Below are 27,500 nucleotides of genomic sequence, written 5' to 3'. Positions count from 1 at the left end.
GCTTGGGACACCGTCTGGTCCCATTGATGCTGTGTTTTTTGCTTTGGAGAGGGCAGCTCTTACCTGAGCATCTGAGATGTCAGGGGGGCAGCACTCTGCTGGGATAGATATCTGCCCTTTTGGTGGGGAGGGGGGGGAGTTTGCACTGAACCTGTCAGCTAGGATGTTGGCAATGTCTGTGGGTTCGGTGTATTTTTTTGTCATTTTGGACTAATTTTGAGCATATATGGGAATTCGCACCCAGGTTCCTAACATAACTAAAGAAAGCCTTGTGATTATCCTTAGTGTCCTGTGAAATTTTTCTCTCGAAGCTGGCCTTAGACAATTTTATGAGTGCCCGTAGTTTTTTGCTAATACTGATCAGAGATGCCTTCCCTTTTTGGGATTTTGCTCTGTCATGTAGTAGCTTCCTCCTTCTATTGTGTAGTTTGTTTATGGCTGGGGTCCACCAGACAGGATGTCTGCCTTTGGAAGATTGGGTCTTGGTTTTATTTGGGATTGCATGATCCATGCATTCCTGAAGGTGTTCATAGAATGCATTTATAAAGGATTCTGTGGTCTGGGCCATATTTTCCACAGGCCCGGGGGCTTTGAAGGATTCCACCTCGGTTTTGAGGAGTGTGAAATTTGCTTTAGAGAAGTTTTTCACTGTGGTTTTCTGGGTAGGGGGTGGGGTCGGGATGTGAATATCCAGTGAGATTAGTTTATGGTCTGATCTTACCAGTGAGGGATACACTTCTGGTCTGGAGCATAGAGTCCCCACGTTGGTGATGATCAGGACCAGTATGTTTTCCCCTCTTGTGGGAGTGGTAACAAGTTGTTCCATAGCATTTGAGTTTATAAATTCTAGGAACCTTTGGGCTAGGGTGTTGGAGCTAGAGTAATGCACCCAGTCTATGTTTGGGTAGTTGACGTCGCCCAATATAATGGTGTTTGGAGAGACCTTTATATTTTCCAGTGTTCTCAGGAAGGCCGAGTGGGATTCCTGGGTTTGGGAGGGTGGTCTGTAGCAGGCTATAAACTGGAAGACAGTTTTACCCACTGTTAGTTGCACATGGATAGTCTCTGATGCTTCGTGCTGTGCCACCAACCTGGAGGTGTGGGTATCTTTGACGAATATTGATACTCCCCCTCCTTTTGTGGTTCAGTCCAAGTTTTGCAGCCAAAAAGCATGGTATGAGGTATAACCTGGTAGTGCTGGGGTGCTCTCGGGAGCCTTGAACCAGGTTTCTGTTACTGCACAGATATCTATGTTCTCCATGCTAAGGAGTGGTGTATTCCCATGCTATTGACATATAATGAGATTAGTGTCAGTTGCTGTCATCTTATATACAGCCTGTAAAAGGACTGCTTCTTTTATTTCTTGAGTGGCCCTCATTTGTGTGTGTCTCAGGGCTTGTTTTACAGTATACTAAGGAATTATACAGCTGCAACCAAAACAGTTGCTAAATTGCAGGCCTTTGTTCAAAGTATCTTTTTTGTAGTCCAAGATTAATTGACAGGCCACTCTTCCTGCACTTTGGTAAATCTGCTGATACTTTACAAGAATTACAAGAGAAAACATTTTCTGACTTCTCTAGACATCTTTAATACTACAGTCAAGTCATCTTAAAATGTAAAGTAGTATAAACAAGAAACATTTAAAGTTTAAAGCTTAGCATTTCAATACGGTGATGGTGCTTATGTTAATTTGTCAAAAGAGTTGACAACTGCCTTAGAACCATTGACTGATCATATTGTTCTCTTTATGAAAGGTGTGGCTACATTAGAAGCAGCTGTGAAACAGTGTCATTTCTCTTTCTCTCTCTCTCTCTTTCTCTGGAATAAAGACAAAGGAAAACAGTTTCACACCTCTCTGTCTTGTTTACAGCAGGCTGAGCTCCTGACTATAAATTTCTCTGTGTCTGTGTATGGCATGCAAGTGTAGAAAAATTCCTCTGTAACTTATGTGAGAAGTTAAGCTTTAAAAAAGTGGGTGGACTTTCTCTTACTTGATACCAAAATGAGGAAATGAATGTTTATAAATTACAAGCTGGTTTGGGGTACCTACACAGTACAGGAATCGTACTATAGGGAGTAAAGCAACCTAATAGTTGAGTTAAACAGTAGGAGAAGGTGGAATTTTCCCTTAAGCTTCCAACATAACAAAACAGAAACTGGATAATATAAAGGTATTGTTGCTTAATGTTAGGAGCCTAAACAAAAAAGTCCACTCCCTACCAACACTCTGTATCCTCTAAAGATTTATATTGACATCATCATGCAGACCTAGTGCAACATCAGTGCAGTGCAGGGTTTCAGTGCCTACCACTGTATTTTTCAAGGGTGTGAAAAATGATGGTGACTCCATATTCTTAAAAAAAAAATTACCACCAGACAAGACAAGATAATGACCTGGAACTCCTCCACAAGCAACTTGCAATCAACAAACTGTTTTATCATATCATAGTTAACAATAAACCCCTCTATGTTCCCTCAGCCTATACCTCCCACCTAACTAGAATGGAGTCTGTCTGCATTAAGCCAAACACCAGTCTCCTAGGAGACTTCAACTGTGTTTCAATTAACTTGGAGAGGGACAGATACATCTTCTAACGTGTATGGCTAGAAGTATTTGGACTTCATCAATACAAACTTTCTGGAACAGTTACTCCACACTTTAGCCAGGTGCAATAAAATCTTGCTCCCAATAACAATTTTAACTTCCTCCCTGTTCAAATCAGTCTAAGAGTCAGTCACATTTACTATAAGACTGAAGCATCTTTAGAGAATATGCTAAGACTAATCTATTAAATCTGAGCAATGACTTGACTAAATTTAAAATCCCCTTCCCACCTGATATCCCCATTATTTGTGCAGAATAATTTACCACCAAATTCTGTGCACAAAGTTGCATAGATGCATCTGTCCCCTTCAAAGTAAATACAATGCCAAATTTAAGAATAACCTCCTATGGTGGAACCCAAATATGAACAGGATTTGTAATAGAAGAAAAAAAAACTGATTGTACTCAAAAACAGCTCTCAAGATGCTAAAAATAGTCTTGCTAAACTCAGCAGGGAACTTAGAACCCTGGTCAAGTGAGCCAAAGTCAGATATGAGAAAAAATAGTCACTCAAGTAAAGGATAAACAACAAAGCCTTCTTTAACTTTGTTAAAACTCTCAGAAACAACGTATAACACTGCACAGAATGAATATTAAATTATATGAGATACTCAGACCCAGAGGATATAGCCAGTCTATTAGCAGATAAATGTAACTTCAACCTCACCCCGGTTTCCTCCTATATTCCTAGATCACATACCCACATCTGTATTTTCCCCTCAAATCTCCCAAAAAACAAGTCCCCAAGGTACTATCCAAGGCCAAGAACACTGCTTCCATGTGGCCTACTGGTTAGTCTGAAACAATACTTGTCAGACCTCCTACAAAGGCTATTCAATATCATTCAGATGGGATTCATGCTACATGAATGGAGGACAGCAACAGGCATCCCCTTGCACAAAGGTGGGGCTTCAACAGACCTTGATAACTGCAGACCCATAACTTGTCCAACCTCCTATGGAAAGGATCATTATGGAATTAATAAAAAAGGACCTAGGCAATACATCATCTCTTGACCTAAGCCATTTCAGATTCATTCAGAGCAGATCCTGCCTACATATCCTAGTCAACTTCTGGTTATTGAAGCAATAGATGAGGGCAGATCAGTACTCTACTCACCACTTATCTAGACATTACAGAAGTCTTCAACACTATCCCACATTCAGGCATGTAATACAAATAGCAAATGGACTCAAGAAGGAAACCTATGAAATCAAGACAGAGCTCTACCTCTTCCAAAACACCTTCCACTAGTGGCTTACTGCAGGGTTCAGCCCCTGGGCCACTCCTCTTTGGCATTTATTTCTCTGAAGTCAAAGCAAATAATAATGTTTTAGGGCTGACTAAGTCTGCAGATGACTTTAAACTTGGTGCCATCATAAACTCCCAAGAGGACTCCAAGATCTTCCAAAATGGCATTTCCCAGGCAAATAGCTGGTGTCAAAAACATGGACTAATCCCCCCTACCTAAATGTGAACCATACAAAAAAAAAAAAACATACGAGCACAGGCTGTTCCCAGTGGGCAGCAAGTATATAACTGTAAACAGTCCAATGACATTGTATCTGTCTGTGCTATAGACCTTGCCCCATCTAAACCATAGTCTAAATAAATAAATAAATAACTCTATTGCATGGAAAAAACCCTATCAGAAGTGGAGTTCCCTATGGTGAGAGAAGCTTGCTAGAACAACTTAATTTGCCTTCTCTCTTTACCATGATTTTGATGAGATTCTTCTACTGAAATCCAACTTGTCCCACCTTTACACACTGATGCTGTTAAGGACTAGGTTGCCCATTATTGTGTTATGATAATGACCCCCCCCCATCAGCCATTATGCCTAGAGACTGAAACAGTTTTATGAATCACTCCCTATGGAAAAATATAGCACATTTCAGTGTAGCTTAAGTGGGTTTATTCATATTACAGCAGTGTTGTAATTTGGTTAGGTATACTATTGCAACAGTGTTACATAACCTTGTTTAGTATACTCATATCATAGCAATATTACATAGCTTCTTAGGTATACTCATATTACCGCACTGTAAGGGAGCTTGGTTTGATTGACTTATATTGCAGCTTTGTTCAATTTACTCATATCACAACAGTGGTATGTGGATAAGGTAGGTATGCTTGTATCACAGCAGTGTTACATAGCCTAGTTAGGCATACTCATATCACAATAGTGTAATGTAGCTTAGGTAAGTATACTCATATCACAGAGGTATATAGTTGTATATAACTGGTTGGTCTGTTGTGAACAATGTAGTTCTTCATATCTACATCTCTGTCTCTGTCTCTTGTCTTGTACACATATAAGTACTTAATTATGCATGGTGATGTCTACTTATGATGACACACGTATTCCTTTTCTTGTAGATTATCATTAGATGGCAATCTAGCAAATAATCTTTTTAAATGATATCATTAAGAATGAAATACAGAAAAATTAAATACTATTATAAAACTATATATAATGTACTAGAAATATAACATAAGTGAGATATAGACTGAGCGAATTCTCATCAAACATGTCATAGAAGGAGTGCCACATTAAATTGTACATCTAAACAGATTTTAATTATGATAACTTTGTATCAGCAGCAATTCCAAATGTATGAATTGAATACTTTTGAGTACATGAATTTCATTTACTTAGGTACATACCATCCACAATCCCCAAACTACTAGATGCCACGTAGTGCAGATTACAAACAGTACTTACTAGATGCCACATACTGCAGATTACCAATGGTACTTACTAGATGTACTGCAGATTACCAATGGTACTTACTAGATGCCATGTACTGCAGATTACCAATGGTACTTACTAGATGCTGTGTAGTGCAGATTATCAATGGTACTTACTAGATGCGACGTACTGAAGATTACCAATGGTACTTACTAGATGCCACGTACTGCAGTTTACCAAGGGTACTTATAAGTCTAAGTGCTGTTGCACTGACCGACTGTACTATCCATTTTGCTGTCCATTCTCCATTAGGCATGTGCCAAACATTGGAACTGAGTGCCTCTAGTTTACTGGATATTGGCAGCTATACATTTCACTTTTGCTTCATACATGGCCTACAGTGTTTGCTAACTTCTAACAAATCAGTAACCCAGAACATACGTTACTGATTACTCCTTCTAAACACTCAGATGCTGTGAGAGGGTGAATCTCTTAGATGCCTGTTCAGCTACAAATGCATATGTGAGGTATAACTATTTCTCTTGGTCTCTGGGATCAGAGGCATGATGGTGTGCAAGGCTCTTATTATGAATTTCCACATCAAGTAAAATAAAATGCTGCTGCAAGCCACAAACGGTACTTTAATTAAACCAATGTGAGCACTTTCGTTTCCAACTAACCCAGAAACATCATCAGACATTAAACAAATGCACTACATCACTTTCTTTGTATGACAAATTCTATTTATCTTCCCTTGATAAAGGGAAGTCTACTGAGCCATGTTTCTTGACATCAAAAAGGCCTATAACTCTGATGGAAATTTTCTGTTTTTGGATAGTTGGTGGTTGGAGGATGCAGACCTCAGGGGTTTGCTGTGATTCTTACGGTATCTCTCTCCAGTCACACCTGGTTAATCAGAATTGTATATTCTCTGATAGAACCTAATGTTTTTCAGTTGACAGTTCTTTAGAGATTGGTCCTGAAACTTTTCCTTTATTCTTTGGTCATGGCTATATAACAGTGGTCTGTTACTGCATTTTTCCAAATCCAAAATCATGTTTTTCAGTACTAGGCCCCTCCTGAAGGATACATCTTAATCACTTCCTCTCATCCTCAAGGATGGCATGGTTATCATGCTTAGTTCCTGTCTCTCATCCTTAAGGATGCCATATTCCAAACTCTATTACTTCCAATTCCATTATATGCATCATCAGTTTTGGCTAACATTCCAAAAAATAGAGCATCTGCTGGACTGAGATAACAGGGGAAGGGGGTGTACTTGCTTAGTTATCCTCAGTATCACATGGTAGCAGTTCCCTCAGGTGATCGGTTTCCACTCAGTCTCCATCTCATTTTTTTACCCCTAGTCTTGGCTGCAAGGGTTTAACAGCAGTCTCCTGCAATGTCAGTCAAGCTGATCGCCAGCGACCATCTTGGATTTCCTTTGTAAATATAAAGAAGGCATTATCTTTGATATTTAACAATCAGCAATCTGAGGAGTCTTTCATTGTTCTGAGTGCAGGCTGGTGCTGGCTTCATTCTGTGTTGTTAGCATTAGCAGTACTGTTTATAGGCTAATTTATGTATATTGTTATTTTCTTGCAGCATTACTCCTATACATGGGTTTCTATGGTATTTCTGCTGAACAGGATCATGAGTAATTCCTTTTTGTCATATATTAATACATTTATTTATATGTGGATCAACAGTATCTGTTTGATATATTTGTTTAAATGTAATCAATGGACACCATTGGTCAGAAGACATGCTCTGCTTTTCACCTTCATCTTCTGTCATGTCTGCTTCCCATAGGTTAGACAATTATTTTAACTTCATTAAATGGTTAAAGCATCAAAGGAGTGTTTGTACATAGATAATAATAATAAAAGGCATATATATATATATATATATATATATATATATATATATATATATATATATATATATACACACACACACACACACACACACACATACACACACACACACACACACACACACACACACATATATATATATATATATATATATATATATGATAGTTATATAGTTTTTGGCTATATTCTGGATTCATAAAGCAGCGATACCACTTTGTTAGGTCTGTCATGTTGATGTGGTTCCACTGCCTCTATAGGTAGTTATTTTGGATATAATTTATTAAAAAAAAGGTTAGTTGTTCTGTTAAAGATTACATTTTGTTGGTAATCTTAGCATTATCATACTCAGTGAAGCTCATAATTCCTGTCAGCAGAGGTAGGTGTGCTCTCAGCATAGCTCAGCTTTTCTTTATCCTGTAGTACACTCTTCAGCACTTGGCACCAGTATCAGGGATTATGAGTTACTGAGTTTTCCTTTTCAGCTGGAGGTATTCATTATTGAATGTAGGTGTTGTTTTGGCTTTAAAGAAAAAAGGAGAATTAAATTGTAATGTAGAATACATATGTTGTATTATGTATTTAGCCTCTCTCGCTTTTTCTCTCTCTTCAGCCCTGCTTCTTTTAATTATGGTAGTATTTTATTTTAAATCAAGGTCACACTTAACACTAAATTTATTTTACAAATTTCTGTTCTATCGTAATTATTTAAATTCCAACCTAGGTAGTTAATTTTACCTGTCTTCTGGCACCCCCCTCAACCTCCCTTTGCTGGTATTATAATTTGAGCTATTTTAAGTTCAGTCTGAAGTATTACATGTTTTATCATAAAATTATAACGTGGCTTAAGTAAACTGAGGTTTGTTGATCTCAACAATCTTAACTTAAAAAAAAAGATATATATATATACACACACACACACACACACACACACACATATATATATATATATATATATATATATATATATATATATATATATATATATATATATATATATCTACTTCTATTTACCGAAAACCTGAAATACCAATGACCAAATACCGAGATGAAAGTCATGAAAAAATGGAATCACAAATCCAGTAAGTATTCACAAAGCAAGTAAATACTTGCCAATGAGGGGATTATGCCATTTCTCCACTGTAGTGCAATCTCAGAGTTTGTATATATAGTTGGGGGGTGTTCCCCCACATCGAGGGGTGTTGGGGCTAAGTGGGTTTTAGGTGGTGCACTTTTGTTTCCTGTTGTTTTGGGCAAGTATTTACTTGCCCTGTGAATATTTACCAGATTCACAATTCCATGTTTCACGGTTTTCATCTCGGCCTTGTGGTTGTCGGTATTTTGGGTTTTCGTAAATAGAAGTTCAGGTAGGTACTAGGCTATCTGCCCGAGGGCATTTATAAGCCTAGCCAGAGTGTGTCGGCTTTCGCCACCCCATTGATTAATTAACTGATCCTCTTTCAAGCAGAGCCAATGAAGTGATCCCAGGGGTGCATTTTCTGTTACCCATCCACTCGTCAAGCTTTCTCTTGAAGAGTGTTAGTGAGGGGCTCTGTCTGATGTAATTCGGAATTTTGTTCCAAAGCATGGGGAGTCTCTGTGACAGGAATCTATCCCTCCAGCATGTTATATTTATTGCTGTGGCGAGGTTTAGCTCACTAGAGCGTGTGGCTCACAGTGACTTGGATTTCTTTAGGTGGAGCATGTCCATCAATTCTGAGTTGGACATGGCTTTGTAAGTCAAGCAGAGATCACCTCTGAGTAAGCGATATGCCACTGAGTACAGCCGGAGTTTTTTCAGTCGGGCTGCATAGGACATATGTTTGAGGCCAGTAATCCTCTTGGTGAGGTACTTTTGTGGTCTTTCCAGCTGTTGGAAGTGTCTTGTGAGGTACATCCCAAATGAGGCATTGTACTCTATGATGGGTCTAATGAGTGATGAGTAGAGGGGCACTATAACCTCTTTATTTCTAGATACAAACCCTTTAGTAATTAGATGGGCCACATAAAAGGATTTCCTAACTACTTTGGCAATATGATTGTCAAAGGAGAGATTACTATCTACCTGGGTCCCCAGATCTCTTATTACCTCTTCTGTATTAAGGGGGCTGCCACCTATGTGGTAATTTGTGGGTGTTTTGTTTGTTTTTCCCAAATGGGATGACTATGCATTTTTTGGCATTTAGCTTGAGGCCATGACTTTGACACCAGGTGTCTGTCTCAGTAAGGCCCTTTTGGAAGTTGTCCGTGTCAGCCAGAGAGTCAATTATGGCTCCCAGTTTGCAGTCATTAGCGAACTTAGTTAGCCACAGTCCTTCTGTGTTTGCCTGTACTACTGAGAAGTATATGGTGAACAGTAGGGGTCCCAGGACCAAGCCTTGCTGGACACCACTTGTGACTGGTTTAGAGTCGGATCTGGAGCCCGCTATTCTTACCGTGTGAGTTCTGTCTGTAAGCCAGTTGGCAACCCATCTCATGACGTAGGGGTTTATGTTCAGACTGGTGAGTTTTTCTGTAATACCCGAGTGGGGAATGGTGTCAAAAGCCTTGGCGAGGTCAAGGTAGGCTGTGTGAACCACCTTTCCCTCGTCTACGGCCTTGGTGACTGTCTCAAAGAAGTCAACCAAGTTTAGTAGGCATGATCTGTCCTTATCAAAGCCAAACTGGGTCGGGTCAAGTGTTTGGAGGTTCCCAATGTCTTTGAACACAACTGAGAAGGAAAAGTGCTTGGAAACAGTACCAAAATCACTACAAACTAAAGCACTTGCAGAACCAGCAAACAAAATGCCTCTTCAGGTCAGTGAACCAAAAAGATTTATTTAATGCAACACAACAAGAACTTGCATTTTCATCCTTAGACTTCATCAGAATGAATAGTTAACCAAGTTAGTAATCTCCTTAAATAGTCTTTGTTAATGAGTTCCATGATGATGCGCTCCATAGCCTTGCAGACCAGACTAGTCATGCTTATGGGGGGATAGTTACCAGGGTCAGTTGTGGCCCCTCCTTTGTGGAGAGGAATAACCATTGCCATGCACCATTCTATGGGCACATAGCCTGTGGAGAGGCTGAGGCTGAACAGTGTCTTTAGGTGGGGGGTTAGTTCATTCTGTAGTTCATGCATGACGCAGCCTGGGACACCATCTGGTCCCATTGATGCTGTGTTTATGGCTTTTGAAAGGGCTGTTTTCACCTGTGTGTCTGTGATTTTTGGGACACTACACTTTTCCGGTATTGTTGTGGGCCCTTTTTGAGGTGAGAGGGGGGTGAGGTTTGCACTGAATCTATCTGCTAGGATGTTGGCAATATCAGTAGGTTAAGTATATTTTGTGGCATCTTGCACTAGTTCAGGGTATATCTGTGAGTTGCCACTTAGATTCTTAACATAGCTAAAGAAGGCTTTGTGGTTATTTTTTTGAATCCTTGGCTATTTTTCTTTCGAAGTTAGCCTTGGATGATTTCATGAGGGACCTTTGTTTCTTACTGATACTGATCAGGGATGTCTTTCCTTCTTGGGATTTGCTTTTTTTCTGAACTAGTTTCCTCCTTCTATTGTATAGCCTGTTTATTACAGGGGTCCACCAAATTGGTTTCCTTCTCTTAGAGGAGTGAGTCTTGGTTTTGCTAGGGATGGCACAATCCATGCATCCTTGTAGGTGCTCATAGAGTGTATTTGTAAAGGTTTCTGCATCTTGAGCAGCGTTATCCTTTAGTGGGGGGGCTGTGAAACTTACCACCTCTGTCTTAAGTAAGGTGAAGTTTGCTTTAGAAAAGTTTTTTACTGTGGTTTCCTTAGTTGGGGGTGGTGGTGGGGTGTGGACATCCAGAGTGATTAGTTTATGGTCTGATATAACCAGTGACGGGTTGACCTCCGGTGTGGAACACCTGTCGCCCATGTTGGTGATGACCAGGTTCAATATGTTTTCACCTCTGGTAGGGGAGTTTACCAGCTGATCCAGGGCATTTGAGTTGATGAATTCCAGGAAGCGCTGGGCCTGGAAATTTGTACTCGATTAGTTTTTCCAGTGAATGGTAGGTAATTGAAATCGCCCAATATCAGGATGTTCGGTAGGACCTTCATGCTTTCCAGTGTCTCCAGAAAGGTGGAGTGGTGGTCCTGGGTCATGGAGGGTGCTCTGTAGCAGGCCACAATTTGCATTGCAGATTTGCCCGATGTTAGTTGCACATGGATGATCTCAGAAGTATCATGCTGCGCCACTAACCTGGAGGTGTAGGTATCCTTGATGAATATGGACACACCCCCTCCTTTTGTGTTTCGGTCCGTGTTCTGTTGCCGAAACGTGTGGTATGAGTTGTAGCCCGGTAATGCTGGGGTGCTCTCTGGAGCCTTGAACCAGCTTTCAGTTACTGCACAGATGTCGACGTTCTCCATACTGATGAGTGCTTCGAGCACATGCATTTTGAGATTTAAACTCCTGGCGTTAAGTAGCATAACCCTCATTTTTTTGTTAACTGTGCTGTTTACGGAGGTGGGATTGACTTTTGAGCCTTGCCTAAAAAAGGCACTATGGGGGCAGCAAGAGCCTTGGCCAGTATTTGAAAGGCTAGGGGTGACAGGTGCAAGCCGTCTCTTGTGAAGCAAAGCGCTTTGTCGAGCATGTCGTCCCAGGCTGACAGACACTGTATCCCCTTTGAATGACACCAGAAGCTTAGCCAATTGTTGAAATTGACCTATATATATATATATATATATATATATATATATATATATATACATATATATATATATATATATATAGAGAGAGAGAGAGAGAGAGAAAGATTGTATAAGGCATCATTGGTTAATAATGGTGCTACTGCTGGAAATATATATATATATATATATATATATATATATATATATATATATATATATATAAATATATATATATATATATATATATATATATATATATATACAGATATACATGTGTGTGTGTGTGTGTGTGTGTGTGTGTGTGTGTGTATACATATATATATATATATATATATATATATATATATATATATATATATATATATATATATATATATATATGGGCATTGCTCTGTAAGACCTCTGAGCTAACAAACTGATTATAAACGCTACTCAGGACCTGGATTGTGGTCTTCCTCCACCCCCCCACCAAAGTTCACCCTTAACTGCTTTGAGTTTTTCTTCATCCATTAAATTCATATAATGATATTATAAGAACAGTATAGAAATCAGATTTTTCAGTTCATTTGTCATTAACTGTATTTTACCCATTTTCTTTAATTTTTTGATATAGAAACAGCTGTAATGGGGTTTATGGGTACTACCAGATGATGATATCATGCTATCATGCTATGTCTTATTTCATTCCATTAGTGAGCTCAGCGTGTTATATGTGCATTGTCCAAGCTGTTGATGCAGGTGCATTTACTTCACCACTGATTTTTGTTTCTCTTTTGTGGGTTTGATAACTCTACAGTCATACAAGTTTCAATGAGTGAGAATAACAATTGATGTGGAACACCTTTTTTATGAATTAGTATCTGATGGTAGCCCAATTCCATCAAGGTCCAAGAGAAGACAAATTGCACCAAACTAGATACCTTCTAATCAAAGATTGCTCCTTCATTATCTGCTTCAGCGAAACCATGTAATGAAGGCCCCCATTGGTGAGGAGGGTGGGGGAGGAGTTAAAAATATTCAGATACAAGAAGGGCATCTGCAAAAATTTCTGTACTCTCTTCTAGATGCCAGCAGTGGGGAGGGAGGTATTATTTGATTTGGTTTTAGAAAAAGGGTTTTGCTCCCCAGTTGGTCCAAGGGAAGTGGGATTGTGTTACTCTCTAACACATGAGCATTCCTTCCTTATCTAAACCAGGTCAGTCTAGTGAAGGGGTCATATGTCAATGAATCAATAGCCACTCCAATTGGTAATTCTGAGGCAGGTGCTATATTCCGATTATGTTGTTATCATTGCCAGCAGTGGCCAATACATCTTACCCTTCTGTGTTGAATTGCAATGCTCCTGGGTTATACATAATCGCCAACATTCCAAGGGCAAGCATGGATAAAATCGTTAAGGGAGTACACAAATGTATTTGACTTGGTGAATGCTGATGGCATACAGAGGTTGACAGAAGGCAAAATGTCAGGCTCCAAGCATTTAATGGCAGCATTGGCTGCACTAAGAAAATTATCAGACATTAAGCAGGCCCAGAAAAACTGGGATTCAAAGGAAGTAGGTTTCTTAATATGCATGGCTGTCCTTCTTGAAAAATGGCCCTCCAATTGTGCTTGCCTCTGATTTCACACCTGATGACAATTAAGGAAACTTATTATGGTCATGGAGGGATGGCATGGTTAGGTTACCCTCGGAGTTTAAAGAAATTAAAGGCAGCTAACAAAGCTCTAAGGTGCAATCAACTGCTCACCAATACATACATGAGTACCATTCTGGATAGACCTTCTTCAAGTAACCTGAGTACCAATCCAAATTATAAGAACACAAAAACATTGTGAGCATTCAACAGTGGGAAATGTTTGTGGTAAGCTTGTCATTTCTTTCATACATGCTCACAGTGTGGTAAATCCCACGCAAACTTTAATTGCTGGCAAAAATTGAGTTTAGCCAGGCCATCTTCAAGAGAACACAGTAATGACAAGTTTTCTCCAAGGAAACAGGCAGGACCTTCTTGGAGGAGATGTTCATTTTGTGGCAACAGAGGATCTCCTTCCTTACTAGTCAGCAGCAGCATAACAATGCACTCCCCCATTAAAGTACTGGTGCTACCCAGATCACAAGACAGCAATGATGTTAATCCATGGGTTTGGCCAGTGTTTTTTGTTGAAATCTAAAGCCCCCTTTAGTAACAGGTTGGTCAAGAACTTGAAGTATACTTTTTGGAAGGACAGCATAATATTAAGTATCATTAATGAGGAAATACAGGTGGGAGGGATGATCTGTCCATTTTTGGTTTTAACCTGGAACTAATTACTGACATCACCCATTAGACTAGTTCCAAAGATGGCAAATATTTGCCTAATTCATCATCTTTCCTTCCCAGTTGGGTTATTAATTAATGATTTTATTGTGAAAGATGATACAGGGGAAGGGTATGCTACTTTGAAGATGCTGCAGAAATTATTAGGTCAATGTACCTTAGCTGGGTTAACGTGATATCAAATCAGCCTTTTGATTGTTGTCTTTCATGAGGAGGACTGACCAAGGCTGGGATTGCCATTCCAAGAAAAGATTTATTGTGTCAGTGTCATGTCAATGGGATGTGCCACTGCCTGTGCTATTTTTGAATCATTTAGCACATTTAGCACAGCCTTACACTGATGTTGGTGGCAAAGGACTACCAGTCAAGCAGCCATCCATTACCTCAATGACCTCCTCATCACTGGGGAAGGTGAGCCTAGTGCCAGGATGAGAAGGAACACATTCATTGAGTTATGTGATTACCTCAGGGTCCCACTGGCTAAGGACAAGATGGTCCTACCCACTGCAGTAAATTCCTAGATTTAGAAACTGATGCTGTTAATCAGTCATTTAATCTGCACAGAAACAAGATAGATTGCTTGAGGTTAGCCATCTTTTTTGGATGACTCAAAGACCAGAGTAAGCCAGATCATGTCACTCATGGGTTCCCTCAAATTTGCCTTCAGAGTTACCCCAGGGTAGAACATGCATAAGGTCTTTGAATAACCTCTTAAAAGGAGGGCAAAAGAAACATCATTAGGTTTGTAACCCTAAAAGAGTAAAAGATGATTTATGGTTGTGGAAAATATTTCTGCACCAATTCAATGGGGTAACGCTTTGACAAAATGACTGGGTTACTTCAGACTCCCTTCAGCCTTTCACTGATATTGTAGCTAGTACAGGAATGGACAACTACTTTGGGAGTAAATGGTTTTTAGTAGGTTGCCCATCTTCTTTGCCAGAGTCAGTCAGGAAAGACATAACATTCTTAGAGATTCTCCCAGCTCGGGTGGTAGTGTACATTTGGCAGGGGCATTTTAAGTACAAAACACTTATGTTTCATTTGGATAATGAAGTTGCTATTCAAACCCTTCTAAATACATCCTCCCAATCATACAGAGTTCAGTTCATTTTGAGACTGCTAGTATTACTCAGTTTGTAAATCAATTGCACATTCTCTGTTAATCACATACCCACTATTCAGAAGCTTATACCATCTCCGGATTTCCAGGTTTCAACTCCTGGCTGCAGAGGCTCAACACCTTCCCACAACAGTCCCTCTGCAAATGTGCATCCTTGAAAAAGAATGATGTTGACTTTATTGGATGACTTGGGGTTGTAAACACCAAGAAAGCTTACACTTCTGCTCTAGCAAAATTTATATGAACCTACTGACTAAAGACAGGTGATAGTCACTGGATAACATGATTCCTTTCATTTTACATAGGTGCACATTAAGTGCTCCCTGAGCAATGGTTCTTCCATACAACCAAGATGCCCTTTCTGTAAAAACAGTGTTAAACAACTGTTGGGACTTGGTATTAACTAGTGAGTTGAAAAGTACTTTAGATATTTTCAACTTGTGTGGATTCATTAAACCTACATTCCATGACTGCTACAAGCTTATATTGAAATGGATTTTATTTAGTTTATTTTGAGCCATTTTGTTTGGTGTTTTGCTGGCTCCTCACATGTCCAAATTGCTGCTTTAGGTTCGTTAGCACGATGCTTGGGCTTACCCAGTTTAGCTCAGTACTGGGTTATCAATAGATTATGGAAAAGATGAAGTCCCATGAATGCCAACTGCAGAGATTCTAAGAAGCCTATAGGGGGGGTCAGTTGCTGCCACTGGTAATAAGAGGTGGGTAATAAAATCAGTTAAGGACTTCCATTTCCTGGTATCATGGCCAATTCTATTTACATGGCTTTACAATGGTCCTTCGAAATTAGTGAACTTCTACGGTCTCTTTGTTGGTCTGTTGTAGTGGTAACAATTTTATATGTATTAATTTGGTTAAGAAAATCAAAAACAGATCAAATTGGAGATAGCTGTCAAATTTCCTTATGGAAACTGAAAACCTTGGCTTCTTGTCCAGACAGTTCACTAAACTATAGCAATACAAAAATTATCAGGTGAAGTCTCACCTCAAGAGACGGTATGCCAGCAACCTAATAGTCAACCTCTGCTACCCTCAAATATCAACACAATGCTGAGAACTGCCTCAGATTGCCAAGGCATTGTCCAAATGGGCTATGCATTTCACTCCTTTAGAATAAGGTGACCATTTGATTTAGCCAGGGATCGGCATTAGATGGAGCTGATAAAGTGCACAGATAGATGGAAATCAGATGCATTTCTAAGTTACATTAGATGATTTAAAATGTTGCATGATTCCTTTAGGTCCATGCCTGCTGCAGGTTATTGACCAATCATTCATTTACAGAGCACCTTACAGAGCTTCTATCAGAGCTAATGGAATGAATCTTGGCCTCAAGCCTGACAAGTGGACAGTCTAGCATTGCTTCAGTTGTTGCCATTAATTGAAAATTTGCTCACTTTCAACAGGGTACCTGATGCTTTGACAATCCATTTGGATGGCAACGACCTTTGGCATATACCAAAATAGATACTTCTTAATCAAAAATGCGACAATGTGTCCCTTACCTTCTGCAACATAAGAGAGATTGTAGTCCATCTAAACCAAACATGGCTTTTCCCATGCCATGCACAGGACTGATAGATAAACTACAGCATATCTCCCTCTAACATTTGGATGGGAATCATAAATTCAACCCTAAATTCATCCCTGGGCTGGCTACCATGTGTCTTATAGACAGAGGCTGACAGTAGACATTACCTAGCTAACACTGGATAGGTAATCATAAATTTATCCCCGGGCTGGCCACCATGTCTCTTATAGAAAGAGGGTGACAGTAAACATTTCCTAACTAACATTTCACTTCATAACTTTTTAGCAACCTAACTAGCATACCCCTCTTAACAAACATCCCATTGCAATTATGACACACATGTTACAAAGGGACAGACTTGGGTTGAGTTGCACAGCTAGGCTTTTAAAGGCCCTGGTAGTAGTTAGCCTAGTATATACCTATGAACCTATGTTTATATTCTAAATCTATTTATAATTCTTGTCTGCTTCTTCCTACTAAACATGCTAACAAAATTTCAACCTACCTTCCTTCGACCCTTGCTACTTCTTCCTACTTTCACATTTCTCTTTATTTTTCCCCTTACTATATTAATAGAAAATAGCTTATATAGAATCTGCACAACATAGCGTAACCAATGTACATGTGTAATATGTTTATATATCTTTTTCTATGTGTCTTACACTATTATTTTATGTAATTTGTAATTGTCTTTTCTTCTATGTGGAGCTTTTCTCTCTGGGCCACTGCTGAAAAGGGCTATGCTTGTCATCCAAGTCAGATGCTCAGAAAACAAATGCTAAATGAAATAAATGAATAAATATACTCTGTATGTGATTGAGGTTGAATTTATTGAACAGAAAAGGTTTTCCAAAATTTTCAGGCTCCAGTAACTGGATGAGCTTGGTTCCAAATATACTGAACTGTGGGTTGGGTTGAGCTGAATTTACTGAACAGAAAGGTGTGTGTGTGTGTGTGTGTGTGTGTGTGTGTGTGTGTGTGTGTGTGTGTGTGTGTGTGTGTGTGTGTGTTTCTGTTTCCCAATGTTTTATTTTTCAGCAGCTGGTTACTGAACAGAAAGGTTTCCATGCAACATTTTTATTGTAGCTGGTTGAACTTGCTGAATGTGCAAAATGTGTGTGTGTGTGTGTGTGTGTGTGTGTGTGTGTGTGTGTGTGTGTGTGTGTGTGTGTGTGTGTGTGTACATGTGTCTGTGTGTGTAATGTCCCACTTAGTTATGTGGCATGCACAGAGTCAAATCCAGCAACAGCCATAAACCAGCTACCAGAACAACTTGTTTTACTTGTTTTCTTAGATAAAAAAATCAAGATTATGGTCAGTCATTAGAGTTTTACAGTTTTTCTTGATCACAAAATATATGTTCATACAAACCCTATTGTTCTGTTAACCTAGATTTAAGGGAAAATGGTGGAACAGGTTAACAGCTTCAAGTATCTGGGAGGGGTGGTTGAGGAGAAGGGAAGTCTGAATGAGGAGATCAAAGCTAGAATCAGAAGGGGTGCAGTCAATTAGCAAAGCATTTCAGGTGTAGTATGTGACAGAAAAATGCCAAAGAATCTGAAAAGTAAGGTATACAAAACAGTGGTGTGACCAGTACTACTGTATGGTACAGGAACTTGGGCAGTAAAGCCAGAGCAATTAAGAAAGCTAGAGGTGATGGAGATTAAGTGTCTGAGATGGGTGGTAGGATGCGCATTATGGGGCTGACAAAGAAATGAAAACAAGAGCAGAAGCCAAAATAGCTCCAGAGGTTGAATAGAACAGTTTACAGTGGTTTGGGCACATGTGCAGAAAAGCAGAAGACAACCTGATGAACATTTGGGAGAGACAGAGAGCAAGAGGAATCAAGGGCATCCAGCAAAGAGGTGGATGGACTGTGTGAGAGGAGACCTGAGACAGCCAGACATGAGTGTCAAAGAAGGCAGAAGAGTGGAATTGAATAGACCAGACACCTCGTCCCCATGTAAAAAATAGGAAACAGGGCTTGATGATGATGATGATGATGATGACTGGGGTTGTTGAAGAAAAGTACTGCTGCAGCATTTATATTGTCTGTAATTGTTTTCCTTTATTCATTGCACTAAAGAATGAATTAATTCATTAATAGGCCTGGATTTTGTAATGTTGTCTAAACATGTTGCATTTTAGTAATATTTTTCCAGTACCTTCTTTGCATTCTTTAGCAATTCAAAATTGTTAACATTTTGCAGGTGATAGGTGCATTATTCAGAGTGATGATCAGAACCACCTAATCTTCAGCATCCCTTATATAGTCATTGTTCCCTATTATTGTGGTACAGTTTACTCTACAAGATCAGAATGTAAAGGATTTCTGCATGTATTTAAAAATCTGTTAGTCTGGCAGTTAGTACAAACTTTCAAATCTCCAACTTGTTAGTGAGCTGCTTCCTGTGGTAACGGTGCAGATTGTGAATCTTTCACCCTCATTTAGCTCCAGTTTGACTTTGAGCAAGTCATTTAACCAATGTTTTGGAGCAATTGGGACTTTATGCTAGGCTCCTTAATGATCTCCAGGACTACATGCCTAGTAACTGTGAACCTGTTGTCATTGTTTGCCAGACATTTCCTATCTCGTAGGTGATCTAGTTCAGGAAATGTTATGCAATATCACCAGCACACCATTTTGTGATGCAACACTGACAATTTATTCTTCAAGGGCAGTAGGCACTGCATTTGCAAATGAAGCACAGAAATGCAAAGTTGTTTGCCAGCGGCAACCTCTACATTTGTAACAGTTATCTTTAACATGGCATTATTCAGATAACTTTTTTCTGGAGAAATTGTGCATATTGATTTATATAGGTGTTAATCTTTCATATGCTGTTATAAAAATTCTTCTATTTAAACTATGCTATACACGGCTGGATCTTTTAGTAAGATGTTAGTGATATTTATACCATTTCACTTAGTTCATCCAAAGTTACCAATAAAGTACAAGCAATTTATTTCTTCATAACAATAAGGGGTGCACACAGTCAACAAAATGACTATAACTGCGGTGTGGGGTCTCTGTGTAGTGAAGTACCTTATGGTCTCATCTGGTCATTTTTAAACTGTCTTTGATCTGGCTTTGCAGGGCTGGTGTGTGTGTGTGTGTGTGTGTGTGTGTGTGTGTGTGTGTGTGTGTGTGTGTGTGTGTGTGTGTGTGTGTGTGTGTGTGTGTGTGTATGAGCTAAGCTGAAATACTTTGGCTATTGTGCATTTGTCTGAAACAATGAAATATGTGCCTTTGCTTATTATTATTATTATTATTATTATTATTATTATTATTATTGTTATTATTATTATTATTATTATTTTTAAACAAACACCTGAGAAGGATGCAGTCAAAAATGAAACTCTAATTTTTGGGTTTGGGCAATGTCTGGGTATATAAATGACTAAGCCTAGTGAGCTGATAAAGTTAAAAAGTGATTAATCTGTCTTTGAAGGACTAGTGTGCATTTGTGCAAAACACATTAGAGTACTTTACCATGGCCATTTTTATCACAATCAGACATGTGATATGTACACTGTTGATGAGAAAGTGGATATAATTGTTAAATACAGCTATTGGTGGGATTATAATGATAGCAGTTTGAGTGTCTTTTTATTGTTGAATTGTGATGAAATGGGTAATTTGTTATTACTGGTTCATATATTCTGTTTCACTGTTTACGGGAAAAATATTCAAAATTACAAATTTAAAATGCACTCTGATTAATGTTGCTGTATTAAACAAATATAATTTAAAATAATCAGGAAGGTGAATCATAGAATGCATGCATTTATGCATAGTCGTATAAAATATGCGCAGGGGTCCTGTGGTTTAAAAATAGACTGGTTCTCAAGGAACACTTAATTCACCACTGGCACATGCATTTTCAGTGAATGTGAGTTTCAAGGAAAGAGAAGAATACTGTTGCTCATGCTAAATCTGTTTTCAGTGTGAGACTGTTATGTTTTGTTTAGCAAATGGCCACCAGTGTTTATGCGATAAAATTTGAAATAAAAGCTTTAAATTAAATCCAAATCTCTGTAATCATTGTAAAAGAAAAGAAAAGAAGAAAATAGAATGCACCTTGACAGGTTTGAACAGTGTTTGTGGTAACTGAGAGGAGATAGCCAAGTAATGGGATACCTGGAATGGGTTGCAAGGAAGGGGGTTGTCCATTACCCTGCATAGGGCCTCATGTGACCATGATCTGGTTCTAGCTTCAGTTTCTGTCCTGTTGTGGCTAGGTTTACAAACCAATCCCATAAAATACCAAATCAGAAATTTTTGTTTCAGAGGACCTAAATAATTCAGGTGCCACAGTACATCCATAAAAAGTATTATAGTTAGTTTACAGCCCTTATTTGACTTCAGTTATTCATCAATAAGGAGAGCTTTCTTTTTTTATTTCTTGCTGTTGTGTAATAGAAAGGAGGAATCACATAGAAGCAGGAAATAGGGTGAACCTTGACAGCACTGAAAGCTGAGGTATGAAGGGTCAGAAGGAGTCTACATATTCTCCCTGTGTTTGCATAGTTTTTCTGCAGGTGCTCTGGGTTTCTTCCCACATTCCAAAGACATGCAGTAGGCAAACTGATGATTTATTTAGAGGAGAGTGTGCCTTCCACAGAAGAAAGGCCTGATGATCTACTTCTACTCCCTTCCTCCCACATCTAGAGAACTCAATTAATGGTGACAGCTGTTCATGGTGTCAGTAGAAAAGTCAGCTGCAACTTGTAAGCATGGATGGAGTAGAGTATCTTATTAATTTTGTGATCCACCAAATATTTCTTTGTTGCATTTACCTTATATTTGTGTCTTGTTAGTTTGTGATAAGGCACTGAAACAATAAAAAGAAATAACAATATAATCGATTTGGATTATGATACCCTGAGTGTCACCTTTACATGTAGATTTTGCCCTGAATTTTAGCTGACAAGAAAGCTAGCATATGCTCAGTTATTTTCTTTTGACTTAATGGTTTGAGTCTTTGTACATTGCAAACATAAGTTAAATTCTTTAGTTATACTGTCATTTCTTGAAGAATAGTCAGCTTGCCATGCATTACCAAGCAAAAATTAAGATACCCCAAATGATCGACAAATCATGCATTTTGTAATTCCTCATCAGAAGAAGGTCTGGTTGAAAAAAAAAAAACAAAATATAACAAAAACAAACATGCATCTTAAAATATGACATGATTTACAGAGATGGGGAATGTCCTGTTGATGTTTTATAAGGGATGAGGACAAGATCAAATTGTTTCTCAAGCAGTATATTTGAGATAAGGGCAATCATCTACTTTTATTCATTAAGGGGTAATGTAGAGATGTTTATGATACATACATACATGCAAATATTTCAAGCACAGGCATTAATGCTCTTCCAGCCTGTTAATATACCAAAACAATTGTTCCCATAACAAGTGTCCAGGCTGTTCTTAAAATATCTAAACTAGTGCTTGCTTTAATGTAATTTGGTAGTCTATTCCTTGCATCAGCTGCTCTTTCAGAGACCCAAATAGTACACTTCTCATTCCTATAAAATCTGCTAAATGATGATTCTCTACTACTTTTTGATAAACTCAAACATTCCCAGAGGTAGCTGTCTCTAAATGTCTTGCATACCTGAATAAGGCCTCCTCTTAAATATCTATATAAGACAGTGTACAAGTTGAGATATTTTACTCTTTATAATAACTTAAATGTTCTCAGCCATGAATGTCCTTGGTATATTTCTGCTGTATTCTTTCTAGTTTACTCATGCTTGCTTTCTTATAATGTATCATATGAAATTAAATTTTCATCACTGCATAAATTATGAAATAGATTGATAGAAGTAAGTAAACTATTCCAGTCTTTAGGATAAACCCATCCCTGTGTGCATACATTTGAAATAAAGTTTGAGACTTGTTCATCTTTCATTATTTAACTTAATATGTTGAAGTTACTGATGCCCATACTTCAGAGATAAAGGGACATTTAGTATGCAGCCAGTTAAGTTGCTCATCATACAGTAGATAGAAGTCAGCATGAATTGTTTGAAGATCATCTATTTTCCTTGATTTATCTTCATAGTCTTCTTGAATGATACAAGCTTTATTAAAAATTATTGAGCATGTATCTTTTTCTTTAGAAAAGATAACTCAATAAAATTCCCATAATATTTATGTTTAAAGACTGCTCATCTTATGTCTGCTTCAATGCTACATTCTTTCATGTCACATAAAATATAGCTATCTTTTTTGTCTATAATTTTGAACTTCTGAACTTAACAAACGAGGGAGATCTAGCCTATCCAAGTAATTTGCATCTTAAATCTTGCCAGTATATTCCAATAAAATTTTAGATGAGTGGTTGGAGAAGTTTCAGGAATATATACCTGCATCGGTGGTATACTGAATCATACTTAAAAAATCGACATGGGACCAGGATTTGTGAGTACTAGAAAAAATACTAAAAGGTGTTTTTTAAATCAGTTTCTGTAGGAATTAAATAAGTCAAAATGGTCCATCATTTATGAAAGTTTTTTAATAAGGTTATGCCAACTACTCAATATATTTTCGTATCAACCTGACTAGAAAGACTCATGTTCAATTGCTGAACTAGAATATTATCATGGTCATGCGACATTTTAATTTACCTATGACTGACATCATGAATTCTATTTGTCTAAAACATGAAACATATTTGTTATTAAGACGGTGATATGTTTTTTAATTGTTTAGAAAAAAATCTGCAAAACAGCATCTGCATTCAGGATCACAGTGGGGTGTGACAAAATCTAATTTAATTGGTTTATCTGTGATTTTAATAGCAATGACAGTATTTTAGAGTTGTTTGCCACTGCTATAAGAACAATCTAACTTTTTCTCAAAGCTGTCCATTGTTTTAGAGGTATGTTTCCTGAAACAGACTGTTTTATGCTGAGTTATTATAAAACAGATGAAAAAACAGCATGAATTCAGTTGATGATCAAATTGTCCTTAAATTTCAAGTTGCAGATTTATCTTACAAAGAGTAATGTTTAAGTGAAATGTATTTTAAAGGTTAAAATAGAACCATTTGTTCTAAAATCTGCATTCATATCTGAATTGATAAAAAAATAATACATTATGAATAACAATGTTACTTATATTTTCAAATAATAGGTATGACATATACTACCCACATAGAAACATGATTAACCATTCAAAAAAAAAAAAATCAAAGCGGAAAGCTGGTCACAACTATGCATCAAATTTATTATTTTTCTTTACTCTGTCACATGCAATAACCTTTGTAAAGTGAAAACAGGTTAATTTCACCCTTCCTATAATGTTCCATTTATTTGTTAAATGAACCGTTATTTAAAACAGTTGCATTAGAAAAACTGAAGGCATGATTTTTATAGGTATTAGCAATGATATGGAGTACTGCATATTTTGAACTAGAAGAAAATAATGAAACTGGTTATCGACAATTTTCAGATTTGATCTATCATAAGTAATAGAGTCTAGAATTTTAATATCTAATAGAAAGATTTTGTAGAAAATGTATATCTAACACTAAAAATGCAGAAATTCGCATTTCCATTTATCTTAAAATAAAGTTAAGAAAAGAATGTAATACAAGTAGTGATTTACTTGCTTCTGATCTAGAAATTATCAAACAGAACTGAAATTGATATTTATATATGCTTTTAGCAAGCAGCTTCAGTTTTGCCATACAGAGTGCAAACGAGATTCACTCTTAGTAGCTATAAAGGTTTTTCTGAACATGGTCACACAGTATTTCCTCATCCTCCTGAGAGTCACACCATATATGGGTGTTATTACTCTGTCCTAATTAATTGTTATCACAACAATACTATGTGCTCACCAATAAGAAATGACAATACAAGGGGATGTATTGATGATGATTTACTAAAGATGACAGCACTGAAGTAGCAAGATAGATAACTAATTTGAGTAGAAAAGGTATCTCACAAACTGTATTATTAATGAGGGTAAATGCCACAATAAATTACTTACAGCATAATTTAGTTTGTTTTAATTGTCTTTGTTTTTTAAATACAGGACATCAAGTCCTTCACATATGGGTAAGTAAAGTGACTTTGGTACCTGGTTCTTAATATAATTACAACTATTGGAGTATACAGATGCAGTTGTCAGTACCTCAGCTGTATTGTTCTTTCGATTTTTCAACAGACTCAAAAAGCAACAGGAAATGGATAATAGTCAAAGTGTTGTGGTCCATGATTTAAGTCTAGGTGTGTACAAAGGCCCCATACAGTACATCTTATGGAAGGAGATGAAATCCATCCTTAATCCTGGTAAGTACAAGCATTTCTGTAAAAGTAGGCTTCATTAGAATTATTGAAATGCACCAGCTTTTCTTTAGTCTTTTCCACTGTCATTCTTTTATTTTAAGCTGTTTGCCTGATAATGATAATTTGCACTTACAATGTTTTAGAGACATTTTGCATGTAAGATACAGCCATCTTTTTGTACCGTGTAAGATTTACTTTTTTAATGTTGTGCTCTGTCATGAAGTCAGAATAATGTTTTTTAAAGATTTGTTTTATGTTTTCAAAGCCAATTACCATAAACCTCTTAGAATGTTATAATAGTTTTCATTGCAACAGTCTGTCGAATTACCAGTAAGTGGCTGCATTATCAGATGGATGTCTCTGTATTTGACAGCAGTCACTTAGGAATTTACTGGGCTATCACTGGGAATATATAATCTGCCTATTGCAGTATATGTAACATAACTTCATTGTCTCATTCAAATCAAGTGTTTAGTTGCATTTTGTTCTAGTATGTGCCCACAGGCAGGATGCAATAAGTTAGTTAATAAGTTACTGAACGAAAATGCACAGCCATGTCTCATTGGTCATGTGTATTGTGCCACCCACACACACACACACACACACACACACACACACACACACACACACACACACACACACACACACACACACACACACACACACACACACACACACACACACACACACACACACACACACACACACACACACACACACACACACACACAGAGTTTTATATCTTAGAATTATATTAAACAGATAACTGACCATAAATTCAAGTCTGGTAGTTCCTTAATCTTAATGTTGTGGTTTGAATAGCCCTTACCTGATTTAGTTAGAGATAATTTCAGTTTTTTTTTATTTACAAAGTCATTTGGTAACCAGACTGGTGACAGACATTTCTTTCCTTTGTCTGACTACTTTTCTCCCATACCTTCTTTTCAATGAGACAGTTCAGTAACATTAAATTCCCTCCTACCATCCCTAGCTGTGTGCTTTTATACTCATCATATTTTTCTTATAGTACTGCCGTGTGTGTTTGTGTTTGTGTGTGCATTATTGATACTCACAACAGTGGACTCCATATAAGCTTTGTTATAAAAGTGCACATCTTCTGCACCATGTAGATAATTTTTTGGTTTATGTACACCCTTGGCATGTCATCAAAACTATTGAAATGTCCTATAAACTTGATATAGCTGTTATTACTCTTAATGACACTAAAATTTGCACATGGTATAAATAAAAAAGTGACACTGAAGTCTCACAAAGTTGTCTAGCCCAGTTAATACAATTTCATAAATCCAAAATGCAATATTAGTTAATTTTAAAAATGTTAAATAAAATTTGGAAAATAAACTTAAACATTAACCCCATTTCCCATTAACTGTAATTAAAAAATGCCTTTCACAGTGCATGCACAAAAAAACAGAGGCCAAAATTAAAAAAAAAATTGCCTACCTAAAGCCGCTTCTAAAACCAAGTCTACAGTTTGTTTAATTTAGAAAATGAAAAACAAATATTGTAGTACAGACTGCACTTCCCATATACTACAAGTAAAAGGTAATTCTTAACATTACAAACACAAAATTTACACATATAACTCCTAATAAAAACAACACTGCTCCAGAAATCAAACCCATTATTATTAGAAAGAATAATAGTTAAATTAAATATAAATAAGTAACAAACAAAATGCCAATCATAAAATGGTATTACCGGCACAACCAGACCTGATTCTAATTATGTACACTGACTCTTAAGTAAAGTAGTTAAAAAACTACTATGTGATAAAACTAATACATTCTAATAAACATCATTACATTACTAAAATATGTCAAATAAACAAGCACATGGATTCATGAAGCTCGGCACAAGGCCGGCGTTAGGCTTGCGCTGACCATACGGCGTGCAGATGGTGCAGTAGTGCCATATGCATATTAATGAAGGCGCACTGCCACCACATCCACGTGCATAGGAAACGTGCATGAGTGCATGGGGTGTGTCGAAGCACCGCACGGAGGCATGTACATTTCGGCTGTTTACGTGCAACCTAAAATGCTGAATATTACAGCCTGCCTGCAATAGTAATCACACCTGTCAGTGTCCATGGATACTGAAACATATGCAAAGCATGCAAGACAGTTCTTGTGAACACAAAAATAAGAAGCAAACACAAATGCACGTAGCCGAATATTGAGTCCCCATCCCTCGAACAAATGTTATTTAAAACCCCGTGCCCGTATTCTAATGCAGTGTTGATAGTTATACCAAGTGGAAGTAAAACGCATCATGTTAGAGTGCCGCCAATAGCTAAGTCTAGCCCAATGGTCAAGGTTACTAGCGTACCCACTGGGCACGACCATTGGGTTTT

General features: G+C 37.7%; 1 protein-coding gene across 2 annotated transcripts in view; it reads left to right on the top strand.

Annotated features, from left to right (window-relative positions):
* The window catches only part of LOC122813688 (zinc-binding protein A33-like), a 132,783-nt gene that overhangs the window by 44,645 nt on the left and 60,638 nt on the right, over window positions 1–27,500 (top strand). For both annotated transcript variants that reach the window (XM_044086144.1, XM_044086143.1), the window contains exons 4-5: window positions 24,870–24,892; window positions 25,002–25,126. In XM_044086144.1, the coding sequence (XP_043942079.1) occupies window positions 24,870–24,892; window positions 25,002–25,126 (148 nt within the window). The remainder of the gene's footprint in view (window positions 1–24,869; window positions 24,893–25,001; window positions 25,127–27,500) is intronic.

The sequence above is a fragment of the Protopterus annectens genome, chromosome 10.part0 (genome assembly GCF_019279795.1).
Source record: "Protopterus annectens isolate FY-2018-M chromosome 10.part0, PAN1.0, whole genome shotgun sequence".
Taxonomy (NCBI): Eukaryota; Metazoa; Chordata; order Ceratodontiformes; family Protopteridae; genus Protopterus; species Protopterus annectens.
Note: the sequence above shows the minus strand (reverse complement) of the source record. Positions and strands in the feature narration are given on the sequence as shown.